The sequence below is a fragment of the Aulostomus chinensis genome, chromosome 20, assembly GCF_037954235.1.
Source record: "Aulostomus chinensis isolate RoL2024-O1b breed Wild chromosome 20, RoL_Achi_v1.0, whole genome shotgun sequence".
Classification (NCBI taxonomy): domain Eukaryota; kingdom Metazoa; phylum Chordata; class Actinopteri; order Syngnathiformes; family Aulostomidae; genus Aulostomus; species Aulostomus chinensis.
This window is the reverse complement of record NC_141339.1, coordinates 23,901,353-23,926,284: the sequence shown is the minus strand read 5'-3', so window position 1 is coordinate 23,926,284 and position 24,932 is coordinate 23,901,353. Positions and strand designations below refer to the sequence as shown.

The window sequence follows — 24,932 nt, the reverse complement described above, 5'->3', positions numbered from 1 at the left end:
ACTTACAATACTACTACTACTACTGTTAATAAAAATACTTACAATACTACTACTACTACTGTTAATAAAAATACTTACAATACTACTACTACTACTGTTAATAAAAATACTTACAATACTACTACTACTACTGTTAATAAAAATACTTACAATACTACTACTACTGTTAATAAAAATACTTACAATACTACTACTACTGTTAATAAAAATACTTACAATACTACTACTACTGTTAATAAAAATACTTACAATACTACAACTACTGTTAATAAAAATACTTACAATACTACTACTACTGTTAATAAAAATACTTACAATACTACTACTACTGTTAATAAAAATACTTACAATACTACTACTACTACTATTATAAAAATACTTACAATACTACTACTACTATTAATAAAAAATACTTACAATACTACTACTACTGTTAATAAAATACTTACAATACTACTACTACTATTAATAAAAATACTTCTAATACTACTACTATTAATAAAAATACTTACAATACTACTACTACTATTAATAAAAATACTTACAATACTACTATTATTATTAATAAAAATACTTACAATACTACTACTACTATTAATAAAAATACTTACAATACTACTACTACTATTAATAAGAATTAGAATTAATACTTACAATACTACTACTACTACTACTACTATTAATAAGAATTAGAATAGGAATACTTACAATACTACTACTACTATTAATAAAAAATACTTACAATACTACTACTACTATCAATAAGAATTAGAATTAATAATACTTACAATACTACTACTACTACTATTAACAATAATTAGAATTAATAATACTTACAATTCTACTACTACTACTATTAATAAGAATTAGAATAGGAATACTTACAATACTACTACTACTACTATTAATAAAAAAATACTTACAATACTACTACTACTATTAATATGAATTAGAATTACTAATACTTACAATTCTACTACTATTAATAATAATTAGAATTAATAGGAATACTTACAATACTACTACTACTACTATTAATAAGAATTAGAATAGGAATACTTACAATACTACTACTACTATTAATAAAAAAATACTTACAATACTACTACTACTATTAATAATAATTAGAATTAATAATACTTACAATTCTACTACTACTACTATTAATAAGAATTAGAATTAATAGGAATACTTACAATACTACTACTTCAACTACTACTATTAATAAGAATTATAATTAATAATACATACAATACTACTACTACTACTATTAATAAGAATTATAATTAATACTACTTACAATACTACTACTATTAACAACAACAACAGTGGAGCTGCTGTCAGACCTGCAGCTCCACTGAGCGACACCTCCCTGGTTCTTCTTCTCCGCGCTGGAACCTGTAACTTCCCGTTTGGAACCTCAGCCTGAGTTTGGTGAGCAGAATAAATCCTGCACGCCTCCAGGGGTTTGTGTCCCGCAGCTACAGAGGTGGGGGGCCAAGGTTCTAGGGACCAGTTCTCTGTTCTGAAGAGAACTTTCAGGTTGTACGAGGTTCTTTGAGGGTTTTCCAGGTGTTCTGAGGTCTGAATGCTGATGTTCTGCAGGTTCTAAGGAGTGACGTCAAAGCTCAACAGCAGGATCATTTACCTGGTGCTGCTGTAGTCCCCGGTTGTCCCGGCGATTGTCCCGGCGATCCTGCCAGTCGTCTCTACGCTGGTCGTAGCGGTGCTGGTAGCCGCCTGGCCCCGCCCCTCCACGGTTCATGTTGTGCTGGTACGCCGCCGGCTGTGACTGCATGGCCCGGTCCCAGCCGTGACCTCCACCTCGGTACTGCTGCTGCTGCTGCTGCTGCTGCCTAAACACACACACACACACAAACACACACACACACTCGTTCGTAAGGTTCCTACACAGATGCAGGAGGGTCCTGGCAGGTCGACCCCAGAGGTTCTGAAGGGTCAGCGAGCTGCGAGGAGGAGACGCAGCAGCTGACATCAACTTCCTGAAGACGCGTCTGACATCAACCAGATTTTAGTTCCTCATTTATGAAACAAACACCTGCCAGCCGGCGGCTCTCTGAGGAACCACATTCTTTGCTCCGTTAATCTCCCGGCCCGTTAACGGAGCTGCGGCCGGAATTCCAGAATTTTGGACGCCACTAAATCTGAGTGGGGTTGCAGCAGGACGGTGTCGCTTCCATGTTGATGCGCTTTTCACTGTCACGATAAACGGGATTTCAACCTCGTCAATGCTGACTGGACAGAAGCTCACCTGCACATCATGTTGGTCTGCTCAGACCCTTCAAAGAGGAACTCCTGACGAATGAACTGATCCAGTGACAGGTGAGCCCTCATCGGCTGCAGGGGCTGAGCTCTTATTTACATCGGCTATGAAACCCCCTCCCAGAAACCTGGTTCATGTGAAAGCACCTCTGGAAGACACTTGAAGCTTTTTGGTCACAACAAAATTGAATGGAATTGAGGAAAATAAAGTCAACCTCCTTCCTTCATAACCAAATGTGTTTTACCTGCTGCCCACATCGACTTTGTGGTTTGATTTTTTTACACTCAACATTTTGTCACCAGGTGACGGTAGAAAGAAAAAAAGCAGCCCCGAAAACTTTCAATAGGTCTAACGAGCGATCGTGTTGATGAGACGCAGGACCGTCAAAGACGCGTCCATATTTAAATCATTTCCACCGCAGAAACGTCCCAGAGAACTTTAAAGTCTGCGTGAAGCTGCAACAAATTTAACCACCAGAAGTTTATGGTTTTAACATCCGAAAAGTTCCAGTGCATCAGCCAGAGGACCGAGTCCCAGCCCAGAGACCTGAACCCTCCGGCTCTGGTCCGAGGCCCCGGCACACGAGAGCAGGACCACGTATGGAGTGACCCGTGTTCACGTACGGCACCCTCCGCCGTCGCCCCCAGGAGGCAACCACATGGCATCTGAGGGACTGACGCGCCACCGCCCCCTAAGTGACCACCGCACAATGTGTCAGTCCAACAGTGCTGTCTTTCAGCAGCAACGACGGGAGGAAGCGTGGAGGAGCGGCGGCGGTGGCGGCATCCCTCATTACTGAACCATGTCACACTCCGGCCAGCGCCGGACTTAAGCGAGCGCAGGAATCCGTAATCCCCCTCTCAACTGGGTCGGTCCTCAGTAGTTAGAGAAACAGTTTTCACTCGCCGCTAATAACCACTGACCTGAGGTGACCCCCAGCCACAATGGACCTGAGAAGTTGAACCGGAGAACTTGATTAGGGACTTGGAGAGGTCTGGAGCCGCATCAATAGCTGGTCTGTGCCGGCCTGGCGGAGCGGCAGTGCCGACGGCTCCGCCCGCATTAGTGATGCCTCATTAGGCTGCACAAACTTCCTCCAGAGAAATTAGTTTTAAAAGTGAGGGGAAAAATCTGAATTCAGCAGCGGGAGCAGCAAAGATGGGACGGACGGGGACGAGCGCGCCGGGTAGAGGGGCCGCCCGGGACCGGGGGGCGGGTGGCAAGACCGGGGCCGTGACATCATCACTCACTAGATACCGGAGAGGGAAGCTTGATTTCTATCTTCTTCTGATAATCAGGCCCAACATGGCTGTTTGGTGGGGAGCCTGCAGTTCAAGCCAGCGGTCTGAGTGGTTCAGATCCGTCTGCCTCTCACACACTGAAATAACGAGTTCAAATACAAGCAGGAACTGGGAGGAAGCAGAACCCTGCAGCTGCTCCGGGCGCTCACCTCGAGAAGTGCGGCTGCTGGTGGAAGGAGGGAGGAGCCCCCAGCAAACTGTTCTGCCTGGAATCTGCAGAGAACAAAAGAGGACATGTTGAGAAGCTTGCTAGCCAGCAGCGGAATGCAGTCTGGTACATTTACTCAAGTCCAACTCTGAACGCTTCTTTTCATGGCGCCTTCGACTTCTCGACCAGCGCTCCCTTGACCTTCTGCTTCACTTCATTTAGCTGACGATGTCAGATTTACACTCACACACCCAGAGCTTCTAAAACAGCTGGGAAAACAAACTGAGCTCACACCAGAGCGGCGCGGATGAGGAGCTGATCCGTGTTGCCACACCCAAGCATTTCATGGTTCCGGTTTTTCACAGCCGTGATGTTTCTCTACTTTTAATTTCAATAAATGTAAATCCCAACTGCTGATGGTTTTTTTGTTTTTTGTCCATCGAGTCATAGAAGTGAAAACAAAAATGCGTGGTTGTGATCCCAGCGACTCGTGGAACGCACTTATTCAGGCAATTATGGGCTTTGTGTGGCAACTGGCAACAAACCAGCGCGGCTGAGGACCAGCTCCCGCTCGCTAGCACGCCTGCTGAGGTTTGCCACCTCTTCTTCTGCTGTGTTGCAGCCACGTGGCCTCTGCTGCCACCTCCTGACTCCAGCACGCAGCCCAGTGGTTCGACAGAGACCGTCAGTGGATTTAGGAAGATTAAAGGAGCTCTGTTTTTCTTTTTTGACATCCTTCTCATTTTGAGGGGCTCTGTATCAAACGCGCTTCATTTAAAATGGTATTTTGACACGATTAGTCACCAAATATCGCATCCTCCCGAAGAAGGAAAATTGTGGCAATTCGGATTCAATTTTGATGGCCTGGGTGGCTCGGAATCACGCAGAACCCAAATTTGCTTTTTTGCAACGTTTCCACAGTTCACTTAAAAATTCCCTGAGCAGAGAAACACGGCGACTGTGGAGGCGTCGCCGGGTGTAAGACTCGCACCGTTGGTACCAACAGACTGACCTCAGCGGCTGAAAGAGAAACGGCTGAAATGAAGTTGAGTCCGACCCAGTAATTCAGGTCGTCAGTGACAGCGCCACAGTTCAGCAAGAACTTCTCGTTTTAATGTCTGATGTACTTGATATTGGTGACTGTAGAACCGTTGGCTGGGTGAATATTCCCTCGGCTGCTCTGTTAACACCTGAGCCTGCCTGTGGTGATGGTCGGGATCGTATGAACCCGGCGACTCGGTGACAGGGTGGATCCATGAACCGGATCCTCCACATTGAGGGTTCAACATATTCAAATCAGCGTTAAGCTCAAATATAAAAAGAAAGCAACACCACCAACTATTTCATTTCTTCATGAACACGGACAGAATCAGCTGCCATGATGAAATCAAGCTCTTTCAACACATCGAATCACAGCCGGGCTCGGGGGGTTGGGGGGGTCGTGGGTGAGGGGAGAGCTGCATTTGCATTTTTTGTTCAGAAAATGAAATAAGCATTCAGCCGGCAGCATTGTGGACACCTCAAGTACCCTGGTTCCATCGCTGCAAGCCCTTCACAAAGACACACTTAAAAAAAGGGGGAAAAAAGGAGCGAATGGCTTCTTCCAGATTCACTGTTGCCAAGGCGATGACCAGCTGCGAGCTGCGGACTTGTTTGTTTATAAGGGCAGGCCCGCTGAGTGGCTCAGCTCAGGGTGGGTGAAGGGTGCCAACAAAACGGCCAGAAGGCTTTACAACCGGGACGGAGTAGAAACGTGAAAATATGGATTTGAAGTTCCTCAGATTAGCATCACAAACAGGAAATCAATTCTTCGCCACAGCAGCTGAGGCAACACAGGAAGTTGAACTCTGCTTCTGAAAGTTTTTGTAGCAGTGAAGGAGAATTGATTGTGAGTGGGCGGAGCTAACGCGAGTGTAAAGACCGTCAAAATGGACGACGCAAGTTCAGAGGATGGACTTGGTCATGTTTTGACATCCATGATGACATCAGAGCCCATCTACTCGTAGAATACAGGGCACCTGGTAAACTCGTACCCAAACTGGACCGGGACAGGAGCCAGCAGGTCCTCCACCACCCGTCCATAACCACAAACAGCAGAAATGACACCAGGAGTCATCAGCGGAGGGTTGACGAGGCAGCAGCACTACACAGGAACCAGAGTGGTCATCTGCCACATCAGCGTGGCGCGGCTACTTCCAGTTAGCCCTCTGCTAGCCTCGATGGAGCTGTACACTCACACAACCCTTAGAAACGGCCCAAACATGATGAGACTAACGGATCAACTTCCCATTTCACAGCGGTCGGGTGACGCTGGACCATCAATCACCCGTTACCAGCAGCTGGATAAGTAGTTTCCCGCTGCTGGTAACTTTCCTCCAAACCATAGAACTGTTGAGGGTCGTGTCATGAATGTATGGAATCAACGTCCATGTTTTCTGATTTATGCCAGTACTTAAACGTTTAACAGCACATAAAACTCAGAAACCAAAGTTTTGGTTGGTCCAGCAGAGCGCGTCAACGCCTCCACCTTGTTTATTTTTAATATTTCATTTTGAAATGATCATTATAACAATGTGAAACAAGTCTTTTGGGGGGGATTAAGTAAGTTATTTTTTAAGGAATTAACCGTCTACTTTTACATCCTCATATCGGAACAAAACCGGTGCCCTGTTAACAAAGAAGGGGTTCATTTTCTGTCCAGCAGTAACCCCCCCCCCCCCCCCCCCCCCCCGCGGCTCAGTCGGCGTTACTGGGTACGTTTCCACCTGCGCACTGGTACTTAACTGCCAGAAGGATGTGTTCAGTTTTTACACCGGTTTAAATCTGGCCCAGCAGAAATGTAATTTAGCAGTCCAGAGCCGAAAAAGACACCTTCATTCCACCGGCATTCAAAATCTAGAAAGGTGGCGGTTAGTGAGTGACAGCCTGAAGCACAGAGTCCTCTGGAGGTGAACCAGAGTGCAAGTGCAGAGCTCAAACCTCGTTTCTCAGAAGCAAAACTGATCAAGACCACTGGATCACATGAAGCCCCTCACTCAGGTTGGGCTCCTTTTTGTTTCAAGTGAAAAAAATAAATAAAATTATGACATGGAAGAACCAGAAATGGCCTTTAAGATCTAATTGGGGGGTCAAGTAGGAAATACTGCCAGGAGCAGTGAAGCCAGGCGGCAGACTGCAGACCTTTAGCTACTGTCATTCATTTTTCATGTTTGATGATCTCCTCCACCAACACTCTTGAAGTGGACCACCCAGTTGGGCTCCAATTATAACTCCACAGCAGTCTGGTCTTCTTTCCTGGTTGCCAGCGATGACTCAAAAGAGAGAATTACAAGTGGACACCTGTCAATCTCCTTAATTAACGATGATCTGAACGTGTATAGACCTCCCGTCTGCACCAGACAAAAGCCAACAAAGGATTACGCTTTAAATCCTTAAAACACGCTGTATCCACTGTATTAATGCCGGGATTACAATGGCTCAAAACAACTAAACGTCTCTCTCCGCCTCTTTTCAATTACCTCAGCGACTATTTGACTCAGCTCCCTTCCAGCTGGCTCCAATCTGACAACAAAAAAAGGACCAACTTTGCGGTTTGTGATACAAAGACGAGCGGCAAACTCCAGGAACTTCTCCAGGTTGGTGGCTGCTGGCCGAGGAGCCGTCCTTGACAGGATCGATAAACGAACAACCAGCTGCGGCCCAGGAAGGAGACAGAGCCAGCAAATGAACACAGCTCTTTCTCACGAGTCAACAACAGTGACACGTCTGGCTCCAAAACAGACTTTGAGATTCAGGGATCGAGTTCCTTGACATTCAGAACAATCAGATGAAACGCAGTCGGAGCAAACGGCACCGGCGTCGTTCACATCCAGGCATGACGAGTCGCTGCCTGTCCCACAGTATGAAATGAGCGTGAATCTAAAAAGACAAAGTAATCATTTTGGAATCGTGAGCTTTGGGTGATTCAGTAAAATTGATTTAATAATTGCACAGCTGAGGAGTCAGTCTATCATCACCCTGTAAAAAACCACGACCGACACAATCAGGATAAGGACCAACTCACTCGCCCCCCTAGAGAGACCCTCAACTGCCCCACTGGCGCCCTAAAGCAGGTGTGAACGGATCCAGTGTGAGGCAGCAGGACTCGGTCTCCCTCTCTGCCTGCAAAAAATGTGACCGATTTTAAATATCTGCATTTGTATCAGTGGGATTCTGTTCCAACCGCTCATCTAACAACTGTCACAAATTTGCATCGTCCATATGTGCTTGACGACCAGTATAAATACTTTGCAACACTTGACCTTCCGTCTGTATCACCACTGAGCAGCACTTGAGCAAAACACTGCTCTGCTGGAGCAGCTGAAGATTCAATACTTAGCTGCAGTACTTCTATGCATCTGTACAACTTGTAAAATGGTCGAAGTCCATCAATAGATAATACCTGTGCGCTTCTGTACAGAGCACAGCAAACTTAGACATAAATATTAACACCAAACACACGCTGAAAGTTCACAGGGAAATTCTGTAAGATTGTGGAGGGTTACGAAGTAATAAAGCACCAGAACGTGATAGAAATGGAACCTTTTACAGGGCACGATAAAGACTTCTCATTATTCAGAGGAGGGAGAAGTCCCTCATCTCCAAGGCCACATCTACTTGTTGGTTATTGCCGTTGGTCTTCCAGCCAGCGGGAGCAGCTTTTGTGTGCTGTTGTTATTCTCAAGTGGACGAGGAGTTCAGGGGCTTATCGGCCGCTGGATGAAACTGTTACTCTGCTGGCCTGGTTAAAATTTGGTGTCACTGTGAGTCAAGACAATAATGGCCACCAGCAGAGACTCCCCGGCTGGTTATTAAACACCAGCTGGTCTGGCTGTGGCACACAAAGCCCCCCGGCGTGTTTCAGAGGCAGCGTGTTGACACATCACCGTAGGAGGTAGCAGCGCCATCAAAGGGGGAAGTTAACTTTGGTTTCAACCCTCTTCAGAGCGCATCACACATGCAATCAAATGGGATCCCCCCGCATGCTTTTATCACTGGAGGCCACTGTGTCCACCGGAGCCACTCGACAGTCTCATTACCGGCCTACCCTGGTCTCCCACAACGCTAATCAGCCACCAACCCCCACCCCAAAATCACAAAAGCCTAGAGGAGCAAAGCCTGTGGTGATTACTGGCCCAGCAGATTGGCCCTGAGAAAGTGTTATCTGGACAAAAGTAAGCCTCTGGCCTCCTGCTGCAGAATAAGACCTACTTGTCTGAATAATCGCATTCCTACGGACGCCAACATCACCATCCACCCCTGTTCAGTCCAGCAGCCACGTTCACATGGACCCCAACAATCAGACCTGATTCTAAATTACACAACATTTCCATTTGCATGAGTTTCTCCAGGAATCCATCATATTCTTGCTTTGCTACGGTGCAAAATCCAGCTATGAGTAAAGACGCACCCACGTTACACCACTGCGTTCTACATCAGAGCTGCAACCATTCACGAGTGTTTTCTTGCTAGCAACGCAGCACCCTGGGCACAGCAGAGCTTCTCACACTCAGTGGAAGCTGAACCAGCCGTGTACAGACGTGCATCGCTAAATTGCTGCGGAATCTCCGCTGAGACGTTTTAGAACAGTTTCTACATCAGCATCAGGTCCTGGTTGTGTCCTGCCAGTGTTTCAAGAGTCACTGCAGCACATCCAGACCTCTGCAGAAGCATGAGCCAGGCTCCTCGTGACACTGGCCCACTTATGTCCGTCCCTGGAAACGAAGCCAGTGTCGCTCACTCCAGCTCAGATCCTTTCAGAAAAAAAGATTATTTTTTTAAACTAAAAATTTGCCCCGAACTGCTCAAAGAGAAAGTCAAAGGTTTAGAACTGTAAAACCGACAAAATTCGATCGAGTATAAAAGCTGCTTCCTGCGCTGACGCGTCTGTTCCAGGTGCTTCAGTTGGTTTGATCTAATCTGCCGGCAGAAACAGATATGTTTATTTATTTATTATGTTTATGTATTTACTATTTACAATAATTCCCTTTTATTAATTTCCACACAAATGATGGAAAAAACACTGAGCGAGACAGATTTAAAAAAGGGGAGTCTTGAGCTGCTAATATTCCAGTTTAACATGAAGAACGAGTGGCAGGGGCCAGGGGAGGTGCTGCTGCAATCCGGCTGAGCCAAAAACCCCCATTTGCATCAAGTACCACCAGAATAGCCACGACTCCCCCGCACGCCATCAGTGGGAAGATGAGATTATTCATCTACTTGCAAATTGGCACATCAAAGTCAAACTGGAGAAGAGCTGGCGGAGGACGGCGGGGCCGGGGCCGGGCCGAGCGTTCACGTGATTAACTGGGAGAGAGTTCGGCCCCCGTAGGTGACGAGTCAATCAAGCGTGATGAGGACGAGGCAGATTTTTAATCAGAAGAGGGACGGTTGGGAAGCAGCGCAAGAGTGACAACTACTGATTCATCATTTAAGTGTTTAGATGCTTTTCATTATGAAGACGCAGCTCCCGGCTCAAGGACGTTCGAGGAGGTGCATGAGGGAACAAAGTGAACTAACAGAGGAGTTGTGGGATCTTCAATCAGACGCAGAGAACAGCCACAGGACGAGTTCAAGGTGACGTGGACTCAAGATAAAACACGCATTGCTTCTGATATTTGTTTCAAGCTGATTTCTTTAAAGGAACACATCAATTTTTGGTGAAAGTCTCAAATAATCCCTCGTCCCCAGAGTCAGACAAGACAGAAACCCTCTGGAGGGAGCTGAGACCCACGCTGGTTAGCTTAGCACAACGAATGACAGTGAGTGGGAGGTGTTAGCATAGCTCCGTAATCACCTACGCTTTGATCCAACAGTCTAATAAAAGAACATGGAACGTCAGTCGTGGAACGTGTGCTTCTTACGTTGGAAAGGCTGGTGTCCACTGCTGTGTGGGCTGCGGTAGTTTCCTTGGTGGTAGTTTCCCGGCGGCGGGGTGCTGCTGTACTGCCCTCCGCCATGCTGGTTTCTGTTCAGGCTGTGACTGGAGATGGAGAAGAGGTTGAGTGGTCAAACTCTAAAAACACAAACTTGTTTTTTTACTCCATTGGAGGTTTGTCTTTACAGTGAATCCTGAACCTCAAGTGTCTTTTCTCCTCGGGGCAGGAGGCGCTAGTGACACGGCTAAGCTGATGTCAACTGCAGTACAAGAGGCCATTTTCGCCAACGACTCATGCGGGGAGCTCATGAAGCTCAATTAAGGTTTCGTTGTATGTGGAGGGACTTCTCCAGTGCTGGCTGCAGGTCTCAGACTATCAGATTCATTCTTTCAGAGACAGTTGGTGTTTGCATCGGCCTTGACGACGGTGCAGTGGCCTCACATCCATCATCTTCTTCACTGCTGCCTGGGTGAGCTCTGGGGTAGCATGATACGGCACCGATTAGCTGAACGTGAGTCAGTGCAAGACACTTAAAGTCATCAACAGAGCGTGCAGCCCCAGCACGGTTCAGCAGCCGACCCTCGTTTCCGTCACTCACTTCTGGTACTGCAGTCGCTGTAGCCACACGAGTATCTCCTTCATACTCTATTAAGGGTGTGTACTACTATGTTTAATAATGAAGAACTACACTCAGCACAAAATCAAAACATAAAACGGTACTAGCCTCAACATGTCCTCCAGCACCTGTCTGTTTGGCCCCAACGAGTCATGTAACTGCCTGAATTAGCGACTCAGTGTAGTCAGACGACACGCCGCTGCATCGACTCCCAGCCTAATTATTTCCCCAACACGCTGCAGCCAGACTGAGCCAGATGTTCAATTGTTCACATTTCCTTAATGATAATACCAATGTGTGGAGCAGATCCCAATCAAGGAAGGCTGGTTCTCAGGGACAGTGAGGGAGGGGACGCAAACATTTAAACACATTTTCATTTCAAAATACTGGACTCCTTGCAACTGTGAGTCTCTGCAGAATCAAACGCCACTGTTAAACACCCAGAAATCACATCACCAACGCGTCAGAGGCAGCTGGAGTCGGCACAGTGGAAGACACTCACTACATTTATAAAATCTGACTCAGATGTAACTGGTTTCACAAATGCTGCTCTGCTCCATGACAGCAGCAACACTCCAACGGACTAAAACGTCAACACAGACACAAAACAAGAGTGTGCTGAGCTGTTCAAGAACGATTGAACAGCTGACAGTCAGGAGTTACACGAGTACTTTTGCAGTTTCCTCGGAGTTTTATCATCTGGTTGAACAGCAGGAGAGCAAATCTTTCTGTGTGATTTGACTTCAACTCCTCGATTGAAAACAAATCCTGATTCAAACTTGATTCTTGGAAGAAAAAGTCAAATTTATGACATCAAAGCAGAGTTAAGTGCGTCAGATAATGGAGTTATTTTTTTATATTTTAGAAGTTTCTATGGTTATGATGAATAAAAGTACCTCAGAGCCCTGAAGCCAGACTGGTCCAGGTGAGCCTGTTGCCTGTTGGGGTTGAAACCCAGCTGGGGCCTCCATGATTCCCTGTTCCCCTTCTCCCAATCCTCAGGTTTCAGGACTTTGTTAGGGATCCTTGGAGGGGACAAAAAAACAAAAAACAAAGACGTAAACTTCTGGACTTTTGAAGTTACTTTTTGGCGTCTAGCTTTGTTGCTTGTTAGTCTCATTAGTCGGCTCAACCGGTCACCGCTGTACAGGACAGACAAACGCTCTGGCTTGTGTTCCAGCCGAGCCAACCGTAGTTGTCCTGGGTGATGATCCTTCACGTAGCGTCCCTGCAGCTTTCATGAAGCAACCATGTAGCTTTCATTTGGCAGCTGCTGCTAAGTCTTGTCGGCAGTCGTGCACCTCCACACACTTGTGTCTATTTCTGGTCACGAAAGTGAGTGAAATGTTTGCATCGTCAGTGGGAGCCGAGGAGCTCGAGGTGGTGGGAAGAATCCAGGAAGTACAGAGACACAAAGCTAGATATCGAGTTTTCAAGGGATTTTTGACAGAAAGAAACCCAAACAGAGGGACCAGTCTTTTCCTTTAGTAATGTGGGTGGAAAATGAAAACATTTTTATTGAAAAGGGAAATGTGAGTGTATTTTTTTTTTTATTTTTTGAAGAGAATTTCTGTGGTACAAAGTTAAAAACCCTCACTTGGCGTTGGGAAGGAGAACCGCCTTGAACACAAAGCCATCTGCATACTGAGGATCCTTGAACTTCACTCTGGAAAATCAAAGGAAATCATTTTCATCCCAGGACAAAGAAAAATCCATTAGCTCACGTCTCTTTTAATGAAAAGATTTAAAAAGAAACAATCTCCCCTTTAACTCTGCACCACTGAGTTAGTAACGGGTTCCCCTCGTCGTCGTTACTCCTCTGGGATTATTTTTAGTACTTTTACAACTACAAATATTATCACGTTCTCTAAACCAACATGTTTAGCCGTCGCTCCGATTTTTGATTGGAAGATCAGCTCATTGAGAAAGGTGAAGAAAATTCGAGCCACAGAAAAGTTCTGATGAAACGTTTGGACGTCGACGCAGAAACAGCAATAAAATTATCAAGGCAGACGAGGGGAAGCAGTTCAGTTCAGGAAAAAGAGGTGCGTTCTGAGTCTCATTTATCTGGAGTCCCTGGAGCACATGACATGCAAGCTACTGACATCAGTGCCGTGTTTGCAGCACTTGACAATTAACAATGAAGTTTCACTAAAATATTCATACAGAATATAGACGGCAACAAAAGGAGGCGTGTCCAACAATGAAACTGAATCTATTTACGATCGTCTCCACTGAGTTTATCTCAGGCGGTTCTTACCCGATGGCGCTGTTCTGTGCAATATCACGCAGCACCGGAATGGGTGACATCACTGTCCTAAAGGATAAACGTCAAACAGGAATGAACAGATGAGCACGTCAGAGTCGTCACACTGGACCGGCTCGCCTTCAGGGGAGAACGTGGGCATGAGAACATGAACAGAAATGTGCAAGAGTGAGGAGAAGGCAGGCGTTCCTTACTTATCTGGTAGAATAGGGTCGTCATCAAGAGCTAATGTACCTTGGATTCCATGGCAGAGTTCTGCAGGGATCTCAGTGTCCTGAAGGAGACAAAGGTGATGATGTGAGGGGTTTTAGCTCGAATCGGGGCTTTAGGAGGCTCGATCGTACGAGTGGATGCAGGAGATGTGGATGATAATGGATGACATTATACGTTTTGGCTGAAGCAGCCTTCTAAATTCTCTCCTTACAGATGGAATTCTTCCACTGCTCTAAGATATCAGCTCAAATCAGACTCGGGATGCTCGAATCTTGAGCCTGGGTTACCTCATGAGATTCTGCCCGGTAGAGCTCATGAACGAAGTCAAACAGCGGGTGGAACTTGGCGAGAAACAACATGTCGCTTCCAAGGCTGTTTCTTTTCACTACAACAGAGAACAGATGAAAATAACCTGCGGTTACTGGGAGCCACGGGTTATACTGGTCTGGACGGAGGAGATCATCCAGCCAGTCACTCTGAAGGATGAGTTCATACATCAAAGCTCAAGACTTTCAGATCTTTCCAGAAAAGTTGCTCACCTTCCTCAGTTGTGAGGTCGGGGTAGACTTCGGCCAGCGCCGCCCTCAGCCGACATTCATCCACGAAGGGCAACAAAGCCACACCTACAAAACGGAAGCCAACATGTTCATACAAGTGTGTCATAAATGTGAGAGACAGCATTTCCTCCCTCCCAGCCACCTCATGGCGTCTCTGACAGTCGATGAGAACGCCGTGGACACATGAACTCAAGGTAACAACAATCCCCAACCACCTTGAAAATCTCAACAGTGCGGAGGACTAACCCTGCCAGGCGTATTTCTTGCCGTTGAGGTCAATAGCAAAGTCATCGGGGTAGAAGTCGATGATGGAAGACTCCTGAAACAAAAGTTCAAAAGTGTCAAAACCGTCACTCGTAAAGAGTTTGAGTCCAAGCTCATTTCAGCGCAGAAGAAAAGGGTGTGTCACTCGTAGAGGCGGGGGAGGCCCTGCAGGCGTGCATGCACTCAAATACTTCAGTGGTGACATTAACATGCGCGACTTAATAACATTTCAATATTCCAAAAATGACCAGACGATTCATTTCATAGCGGTTGCGTTAACAGCCTTGGTTATCCGGGACACAGCTCAGGCACAATCTTGTCTTTCCTGAAATAAGAGCAAACAGATGGTGGGATGCAGCGAGCGTGTTGACGGAGGAGACGGAGGTGACGGAGGAGACGTCTTCCCTGTGACTGCAGATGAACGACAGCTCTGACACCTCAGATCACAACAGTCCTTCCTGATTCTGGATTCAAAAACATACCGCACTGCTCATGAGGTTCCGCCATGTCAGGGGCAGGAAGTTTCCACTTGCTGCAGGAAACACTCCCATCAGCTGCTCCAGGGGCTTGAACTGCACACGACGACACACACACACACACACACACACACACCAGTAATTGAGCTTCTTCAGGATTTCACCCCAGCAGCAGGATCCATCAGTGAGAAGAAGCCACAGTGAAACGTTGACTTTACTCGCGTCACAGTGGAGGTTTTGTTTTGTGATGTCACAAAGGTTCAACCTCATTGTGATAAACAGGTTCATATTTAATGCCAGGAAACTGAACGTGTCAAGGACAGAAAAAAAGAAAGATGGCACCAATACATCATTTTTTCTTTATGTTAAAACAACTTTGATCAAATCTCTATCATGAAAAGTCAAAGTCAGGAACTGTAATTTAGGTATTCATAACGGCAAAGCTGGCATGAGACAAGCACATCAGGTTTCCTGGCAACTGGTAAGAGCAGCAGCTCCACATCTTTGAAGACCTTTTCTTGGATTCCTACCGGTTTGGTTCCTTTCTCGAAATCTGTGAACATGTCTTTGATGTCTTTGAAGTCGGAGGCGAAGGGGGCGTAGTGAAACGGGAAGTACCACTTCCAGGAGGCGCAGCCCTGCAAATCAACGAGGAAATACATCAACTTACATGACTCGTGACCCCGGAGCCCCTCAGACACTCCAACTGGGCTCACAGGAGCCGTTGCACTAAAAACATTTGCAACCAGGACCGCTTTTCACACCTGCCTGTCAGTCACAGTGACATCACCTTCATGTATCTTGTTGTGTGTGTCAGAATGAACGCGTCGGCACTTGAAAAGCATGAAAACCAGAATGAAGTATAAAAACTATGAAAACAGTTGTGAGCAGTAGGACTAAGAGGCGATAGGGGTGTATATTTATATTATTTCTATTTATTTGTATATTTACGTGTTTAACAAGTAAACAGTCACTCAGATCTGCAAGCACGCGTCAATCATGGCGGTGGAGTTTCTTAAATCAATCTGACACCACAGGGAGTTTATCGAAGGTGCAGGCAGCGACTGAGAGCCACCGCTCCTCTCAGGTTAAACAAGAGACGGATCCAACCTGAAATCCTCATAAAGGTCACTTCACATCCTGATGACCAAATGTGTAATAAATGTATCAGACATTTTTTGTTAATTCTGAGGAAAACATGATAACAAACGAACCACATGTCATGACTACTTGGGATTTTATTTGTCTGAAACTGAGAGGCGGAACTGTCACGAATGAGAAGAACACACAAACAACATGTTCATTTCAAAGCGATGGAGACGTTCAACAGAGCAGCTGACCAAAAAAATGCTAATTGTAACAACACAAAATGTCAAAACGTCAAAATCTATGACATGAATCGCATCAAACACTGCTGGAAAGCTTCTTCGCAAAAGCTCCTATTTTTATATTTTTAACAAGACGTTTTTGTACTGTGCTATGATTTCTATCATAGGACCACACAACCCTCCAGCAGCACACAGTAAGAACAACAATTCAAAAGTCAATTCAAACAGAGGGGAAAAGAAGGCGTTTCAGAAGCACGGAACAACATTTTGTTTTCCATCTCAGTTCAACATTTCTTCCACCCTGAAGGATTCAAAACCTGTTTCTCGTCATGTTGCCGTTCCTGAATTTCTTTCTTAAATGTTTAATTTAAAGACATTTTCTGTCTTAAAAAAAGAGCAAGAAAAAAAAAAAACCAAAGGCAGTAGGAAATAAAAGAGCTTTTCTTTGCCCTTTTTTGACAAAACTTCCACTGCAGCTCGAAGCTTAAAAACCAATCTGATCAGACTAACGCTGACATTTAAGAACCTTCGCAAGCCTGAATCCTGATCAGAGCGCTTTCAACAAAAACTCCGCCATGTGTGAGAGAAAAACTCTTCAGGACCCGTTCAAAATCAACAATGACATTTCTGTCAAAACACAGCGACCCTGTTGAACTCTGACCACTCAACCCTCTCCAGCTGAGTCTCTTAGGCCTAAAAACCAACCCTTCCTCAGCTCCTCCGTGTGGGTGACACGGTCACCAGGAACAGATCCAGTTTTCGGACCACTTACCCCTCCCGAGCAAACATGTCGCGCTCCCAACAACGAGCCTCACTTCCCACAATCCACCTCTGAGAAAACAAGGTCCTCCGATGAATCCACCAGCCGCCACATCTCACCCAGCCTCCTCTTAAAGCCCACCACTCTGTTATTAAAGATGGTCATTTAAATGATAATATGGGACTTTACCATGATAAAAGGTAGAGGCGCCCCTCCCTCGCGGCACTCAAATTATTATACAGATCATTTATGGTAATAGGACGACACCTTTTTATCTCAGGGAGAAATTCAGCCCGGACGTGATGAGGTCAAAAACCACAAACAACAACGGCGTTTACGGCCTGTTCCACGACTGACGGGGAGAAATAAACGCACGGAACGAAGGCTGGACAATAATTCACCGTTTAGAATTCTAGCTGCCAATCAGCAATTAATTTACCATAAATTAATCTGCTGAAGATTTTTTTCCAGTCATTTTTGTCCATTTCAGAAAAACCGTCAGACATCAGTTTGTGCTCTGGGAAACTGAAACTACAAGCGCAGGGAAAATAAAACCAGATTCAAAAACTGCTCATTTAATGAACCTGCTGTCTTCTTCTCCTCTGTTGTGCTCGTTAGTAAATCAGCTCTCATCCCCAGGAACACAAATGAAAAACTGAACGTGTTGCTGGATCTGATTCGAGTCCACATTCACGCCAGAAGCCTCCAACATCTCCACGGGTTTCTTCCAGTTGAGCTGCATGAATGTGGAATTCTGCCCATCAAGTGTGACTTTTGAAAGGGTTACATTTAGCGCCGCACGATGCACAAATTAATAATAATTACTGACAAAGATACAAAATTAAACTCAAGTTGAAAGTGCAGAGAAAAAACATTGTGCAGGACTGTTGCCCAAACACGAAATTAAATTAACAACGATATCAAAAAGAAAAGAAATATCTGCAACACTTCAGCAATACTGTCCAAGATAGTGTTCTTCTGGGGGGGTTATGATGTCACAAGCTGACAGCACGAACGCAATTCCATTAATTGTGCTGCATAAAGTTGCTTAATAATTCCAACCCCTCAAATTAACAGGAAACTGTGTGAACTACTAATTATAGGGAAACATCGTGGTCGTTTTGAGGCTCTGAGCCTGGCGCTTGATACGTAGATTCAATTGCTCCAATTTTTCTAATCAGGAATCGATCAACATTCCTTCAACATTTACACGCTCAGCTGACGGGCTGGGAATTTCCCATCACTTAAGCAGATTTTTCGACTCCAAGCGCGAAACCGCTTCAGCAGCAGATGCGGGCAGCTGAAACGGATCTGAGGTGAATCCAACGCTCCAAAATATTTTGTTCACAACATCGTCAGAAACGAGGACTGGACCACAACCGCGAGCACAACTTCCACAGAAAATACGCGGTATTCTGCTGCCACGCTTTTGAGTTGTTTCAGATGACGGGAAACTAATTTCCTTTGCAGAAAAATTTAAAAACATTGACATTTTGAAAAGGGGTAAACATTGTTGGCTGAAAGATGAAGGGAACAAAGTGGCGATGAACAGATACTCTGCTGCTGCCCTTTGAGAGCAGAGCAATGATGCTGCAGTCGTGGTGATGTGCTGCCACTTCCACATGTTGATAATTTCTCTGCGGCAGCTCCGCCCCAGACAGACTGGCTACACTGGGGCGAGGCACCTAAAAACTCCAGGGACAGAACAAACTGATTCACGGGACAAAGTGTGAATCACGTCTGGGTGTTTTGGATAAACCCGGCTCTCCCGACCCTCATCATTCAGTGAGGAGTGCGTGATCAGGACTGTGGCGGCAGCAACACCGTGAATGTGTGGCAGCACAGAGCAGACACGTCCCCGTCCGCTGAGGGCCCGTTAATGAATTCATCCAGAACGGCCCCCTGAGACGGACTTTGGATTGGCGAGCATGTGGAGTCGCGGCGGAGCGTGCATACATAGCGCGGCACCAATCAGCCTGGACAAATCCCCCAGGCTCAGCCGGATACACCCCGGCTCTCCTGGAGAGGACCCACTGCTGATTATTTCATTTCGCTTTAAGATCAATATTTTACAACAATAAAATGATTTAGTGTATAATCACACAGCAAACAACTGTGATGGCAGCAAAGGCTGGCGGAGGGAGGTTCCTGCTGGCCCACACGCTTAAGGCACACTTGACTTTTAATAGAAAAAAAACCTGTCGCTCTGAGAAAAACTGCGTTTATTCTCGCCAGGTCGACAGAAAGTACCTTCATGATCTAAGAAGGTTCGCTGCAGAGAGGAATTTGGTTTGAAATCAGTAAATAAAAATTAAGACAAAACCTTCATGAGGAACTTGCAGAATGCAGAGGAATGAGGGAGTAAAACAGCCGATCGTTTATTCAGTCCCAAAAACTGGACTTACAGCATCAAACCGACGAAAAGTGGACTTGTAAAATGCGTGTAAACACATCGGACCCTACTTGTACATGTATGACTGACACATGTAGATGCTGTGATTAAGACCTGAACGACTGTGGCATGCTAACGCTTCACAGCTCTACTGCGGGGGGCTTCTGTAGATCGCTGGGAAGTTAAACCAGCAGGACGCTCACCGTGAGCTGAGCTACATGACGCCATCAGAAGTACGAGTCGACAAGAAGAGTCATCAAATCAGCAAACAGAGCGACGGCGTCACAAATTAGCTTCAGTTGCTGCAATAATTCTTCAGTCGCGGTCACGTTGCTGCTGTCCACTGACATGAGAGTGCAAGACCTGCATCCCCAAAGGAGTTTCACCTCCTGTTGTGCGTATGTACTCATGTGAAACACACACACACACACACACACACACACACACACACACACCTCAAGCAAACTAAAAAATTGAATATAATTTTTTCATTTCAACCACTTTTTAATGCAACAATTCAAAAGGCAAATCAAAATCTTTTGATAAATCTTTGATCTAAACTGGGTTTTACAGTACATTCCAGAGCACCTGGAAACTCGGTACTTTACACCTGAGTGGCCATGAACGTCCTACAAAACAGACAGTTCATATTTCTTCTTACTTTGATAAAATCAAACCGTCACTTCTTTGTTGCTCAAGGCTTTTCTTTTTTAAAAACCACGGAGCAGAGCAAAGTCAGAGATTCCGAACCTCAATGTAGCATAAAATAATCAAATCCAATCCTTCGCAGCCCCGCAAAACCCGTTGTGGCTCTGTGGCGTCACATTCATCCTCGTGGAGACTTTCACGCCTGTATGAGTGAAACCTGCAGTTACCTGGTAGTAGTAGCGCAGCACCCAGCAGAGACCCTCCACGTACGACCGCACCACCTTCTGCCTGAATTCGTCGTCTGTGGCGTCCACGTCAAACTTGGTCTTGTAGTAGCGCTGCTTCCAGCCCTCCTCCCACAGCCTGCACAACACACGGACCTGCTTTTATTTACGTTCCCTCGCAGGAAACCAAGTTCTGTCACCGTTCTTGCCGTGTTTCCCTGGGCCAGTCACAACCGCCACGAGCATCAGCCAAACACGTTCCATTTGGGAACCTTCTTTCTACGTTCATTTCATCACTCTGTCCGCCAAAGGGTTCTTTAATAATCACGGAGCACGGTTTTATCCCGTCATAGAAATGAAGGCAATAAACCAAGGTTATTCTTGAGGAGTATCGACTTGAGGAAGCAGAATAATTTCCTCCCTGATGGACTTGCTTGCACAGCTGGAGGCTTTTTAAATTTTTTTTTTAATAAATAAATATGACTTGATAATTCCTCTTTCTACAAGGCTGGGAAGTTCTGAATGTTTGATTGATGCGACTGCTGACAGTCGTCACCATCCAATCAAGTCCTGTGATGGCTCACAGCATGAAGCCAACCAGACAGTTGACTCATGGATCCGAGGGGTAGGAATTTGAAGGCCTTTGCTTCTTCCTTCTCCTCATCAGACACTCAAAATGGACGATTCCAATCTTTATGATGTTACATTTCTGATGTATCTGTTGGATAATCTATTTTGGTTTTTGATCTAAATGCTATGACATCTTTAAAACTCTTCACCGAAATGACGAACAACACCGGCCTTATTTTACAATCTTCGTCTAAACACACCATTTGCAGCGCGTAGGTTGGATTAAGCTAGTTAGCTAACTAACCTGATGAGGACCTTAAACCAGCCAACGTTGCTGATGTCAGTGTTGTTGACCTTGAGACCGGATCCAGCGGTGAACAGGAGAGTGCGTTTGCCGCATTAATGCACCTCAGCAACATTTGCTTAGTAAAATCATGGTTTTCAGGATGTTGCTCTGATTGTCGACAGGCTGCAGACACACTTTAACTTCCTCACTGCTGCTGGAATAGTTTAATGGCTTTGACTTCTTGGGAGATTTGGGTCGGCGCTGCTGTTCTGCACACATAATCAAGGCCGTCCGGCATCTGTGTTGTGGATCCTCGGAGCGGCCCGGAGGGAGCGCCGGCTCCTGAGAGGAAAGCCTCCATGAATACCAATTTAGCCAGGCGGATTTAGCAGCATTGCTAAGTGCGTCACAGAGGAATTTAGTCGAATATTCCTGCTTTCCATATTAATCATGTGCAGCAAGAGATAGGAGCTGCTCAGCAGAAGTATGAGTGTGTGCACACGCGCATGTGTGTGTGTGTAAGTAAACAGTTGGCGCTGCAGCAGTGTATTACTGCGTTCTTCTCCCCGCTTCTCTTCGTTAGCTCTTTTCTAACTGGAGCTGCTCAATCTCTGGCACGTGGAATTCACACAATCCTCCTGCAGCGTCACATATTTAGTTGGATCCCAAAACCAAATGAAACCAAGAGTAAAGATTTCCAGCCCCAAAGAATGGATTTAATTCACACTATGTGTACAGTTTAGGTCCATCACAAAGATTTGATGCCTGCGTGCAGGCGAGCAGGGTTGAGGTGCCGTGTTCCAGGTAGCAGCCATCCATCCCATTTTAGGGACATTTCAGGAACGCATTTGGGGAGATTTTTCCAAATTTGGTGCAAAGGTCAACTGGGACTCAAGGACGAATTGAAGAGATTTAGGTGGTCCAACGTCACGACACCTCAAATGAACACGATATCTCAGGATTGAGAAAATGTCTTCAGTTACACTACAAACATCCATGGGGACTCTAAGACGACCCAGAAAAAAATATTCCCATCGATCCTTCTTTTTACCATTAAAATCTAAACAAAAATTGATTTTATTTTGCAGCAAAAACTTGTGAGGGTTTACCTGACGTTGTCTTCTGGCTCTGGCTCATCGTCACTGTCCTCAGCTTTCCTCTTCACACCCCTGCTGTCCGTTCCGGCGCTGGACCCTGCAGACGCCTGAGAGGGCAACAAAAGTCCACCAAAAGAGAATAAATAACAGATCCGAGGAAAAGTCAAACTAACACTGAATGTTGTGTATGGAAGTACCAATGGAACGAACGTCAACAAAGTCACATCTTAGGATCCTTACATTTTCTTCCAGTGGAGTCGGCGTGAACAGATTACAAAGTCACACTGTTTGAGTCTACTGTAAATTTCAAAGAGTTTCTATCATTTCAATTGTGAAGGGCTTCATCGTTGGACTTTTGTGGGGGCAGAAAGGCTACCATGGATAGAGAACGTAGAATACTGCCTGCCTACTTTATTTGAATCTGGTGTAAAGCCTTGAGTTCAGCTTTTCAGGCCTGATGTCTGGAGAATCACTCCACATTATTCCTCTCACTTTTCAGCACATTGAATCAAAGAAGCTCACGAACAAAACAGTGAAACAAAATAATGAACAAGGACTTTTAAACTTCCTGGAGGTCCATAAACTATTCAACAACCTTGAGATGTGCTGCATGCTGCTGAATGACCAATGGACAAATGTATCGGGGCAGCGCAGCGTCGGTCGTCTCATTCAATCAGAAACATTGTGTTTAGGCAGATTTCAAATACACGCGTTTGAAGGGGACAAAGAGGCAGCAGCCAACCAAAGACAGTCCTTGTCCACTGAAGCTATAACCTCCTCTCCAACTCATCGGTCTGCTCCTGGTGTGGAGCCTCGGCAGAGGACAGGTCCACAAGCTCTGCTGTGCTCTTATCTGACCAGAGGAGAGAACACAGCAGGAGCTGGAAGGATCAAAGTGACTCCACAGACAGAGCAGGTCTGAAGAAATGGGATCGGAGGCTTTGTTTACGTGTTGGAAGGCTAATTATTGTGTTTGTCACTGGTCAATGTGCTCGAGCCTGTAAACTCCAGCACGGCCGGGCGCCGTGAGGTCTGAGGTCCGAGAGTCAAGAGATTATCTGCCTCTCTGGACGGACAACGAGACCGACTTCATTCCATCTCAGTTGATGGCGTAATCAGTTTCTTTCAGACTCTTTGAGTTTAAGTCCGGGGGAGGCATGGCTCAGAGGCAGAGTGGTCGTCCAGCATCCGAAGGGTTGCTGGTTCGATTCCCACTTCCACAGGTGACCATGTGCAAGTGTCCTTGAACCCCTAATTGCTCCTGATGGCCCTGGGATGTCAGCTGGGAGAGGCGCACCCCCCCCCCCCTGCAACCCTTAACGGAGAAGCGGTATAGAAAATGGATGGATGGAGTTTATGTCCGCTGTTGGACAGTGACGCCACTTGCCTACACACATTAGCAAAGGTAATCTGAGTAAATCGGCTTTAATTTAAACTCACTGAGTAACTTTGTAGATCCTGTGAACTCAGTTTTTGGCGAAATACTGGAGGAAATCTGCAGTGAAATTTTTACTCCTCAAATTTTTAATATGGTAAATCTGACTGGGATTAAAATTAGAGACGACTTTCTATCACCACAAGTCAAAAGTCACAATCAAGGCACTGCTCACAGTTCCTGAGGGGGACGACAGTCCCCAAACAAATGACTGATGACATTCAACTGGGAGTGCGCTTCCCTCCATCGAGAAGCTCAACACAGAATATGAGCACAGTGTCATCAACACACGCTTGTAATCTCAGTCCCCAGTGCAACACATGCTGGATCGGCACACACAGCCTGTCCGGTCTGCACGATTCCAGTCCACACGCATCAGCAGTGGATTAGTCCTGGCGGCCAACCTCAAGAGTAGCGCCACGTCCTCAGCCATGACACCTACCTGCTGCGTGGCGAGACACGGCCGGCTTCGTGCTGAATTAGCATGTGTCCTCACAGGTGAACCCATGTAATTCAGCCTTTTACTCCGGTGATTCATTAAAAATGAATCGATAAAATGTTTTCAGTGATAAGTCGTCAATGATAAACTGCACTTCCTTCAGGAGCAGCTTTTATATTTATGAGCATTTTCTGAGACTGAAAGAAGTCGATGGAACATAAATCACCACACTGTAGTCACTCAGCCTTCCTGTTCTCTAAAGGCTTTGTGCTCCTTCCATTCATGTGCTAATGTATAACCGGCTGCTGTTGTTCGTCGAGGTATCGAAAGCTCCTACACAGGCAGGATATTTAACAGCATAAGAGCCGTGTTAAATAGAAACTAAGCTGAACTGAAGGAGAAGACTCCATCCAATCCAACAGGCTGCTGCTCGGGTCAAACCAGCAGGGCTGAACGTAAACTATCCAGTCACAACACCGAACCCAGACACATTTCAAGGCTGTGCAACAGAGACACAGATTCAATGTATCGACTGATCTTCTGCATTCCTTCACTCCAGAACTTACATTGCCCCCGTTCCTCATCGTGGCCTTCAGGGACTGAGCAGCATCCTGCGGAAAAACCACGTCATCACCAGATGTTCACAGTTCAAAATGGAGACAGAAACACACCACAGGATTTCAACTTCCAAACGCGGCATACATGAAATGT

General features: G+C 45.8%; 1 protein-coding gene across 1 annotated transcript in view; it reads right to left on the bottom strand.

Moving 5' to 3' along the window:
• The window catches only part of xrn2 (5'-3' exoribonuclease 2), a 32,317-nt gene that overhangs the window by 1,688 nt on the left and 5,697 nt on the right, over positions 1-24,932 (bottom strand). The window contains exons 16-30 of the mRNA XM_086189657.1: positions 24,788-24,832; positions 22,360-22,454; positions 20,398-20,533; positions 15,573-15,680; positions 15,049-15,138; positions 14,549-14,621; positions 14,285-14,368; positions 14,033-14,130; positions 13,727-13,806; positions 13,527-13,583; positions 12,864-12,932; positions 12,163-12,291; positions 10,636-10,754; positions 3,735-3,798; positions 1,649-1,856 (exon numbers count right to left, since the gene is read on the bottom strand). Of these exons, the coding sequence (XP_086045783.1) occupies positions 1,649-1,856; positions 3,735-3,798; positions 10,636-10,754; positions 12,163-12,291; positions 12,864-12,932; positions 13,527-13,583; positions 13,727-13,806; positions 14,033-14,130; positions 14,285-14,368; positions 14,549-14,621; positions 15,049-15,138; positions 15,573-15,680; positions 20,398-20,533; positions 22,360-22,454; positions 24,788-24,832 (1,455 nt within the window). The remainder of the gene's footprint in view (positions 1-1,648; positions 1,857-3,734; positions 3,799-10,635; positions 10,755-12,162; positions 12,292-12,863; positions 12,933-13,526; positions 13,584-13,726; positions 13,807-14,032; positions 14,131-14,284; positions 14,369-14,548; positions 14,622-15,048; positions 15,139-15,572; positions 15,681-20,397; positions 20,534-22,359; positions 22,455-24,787; positions 24,833-24,932) is intronic.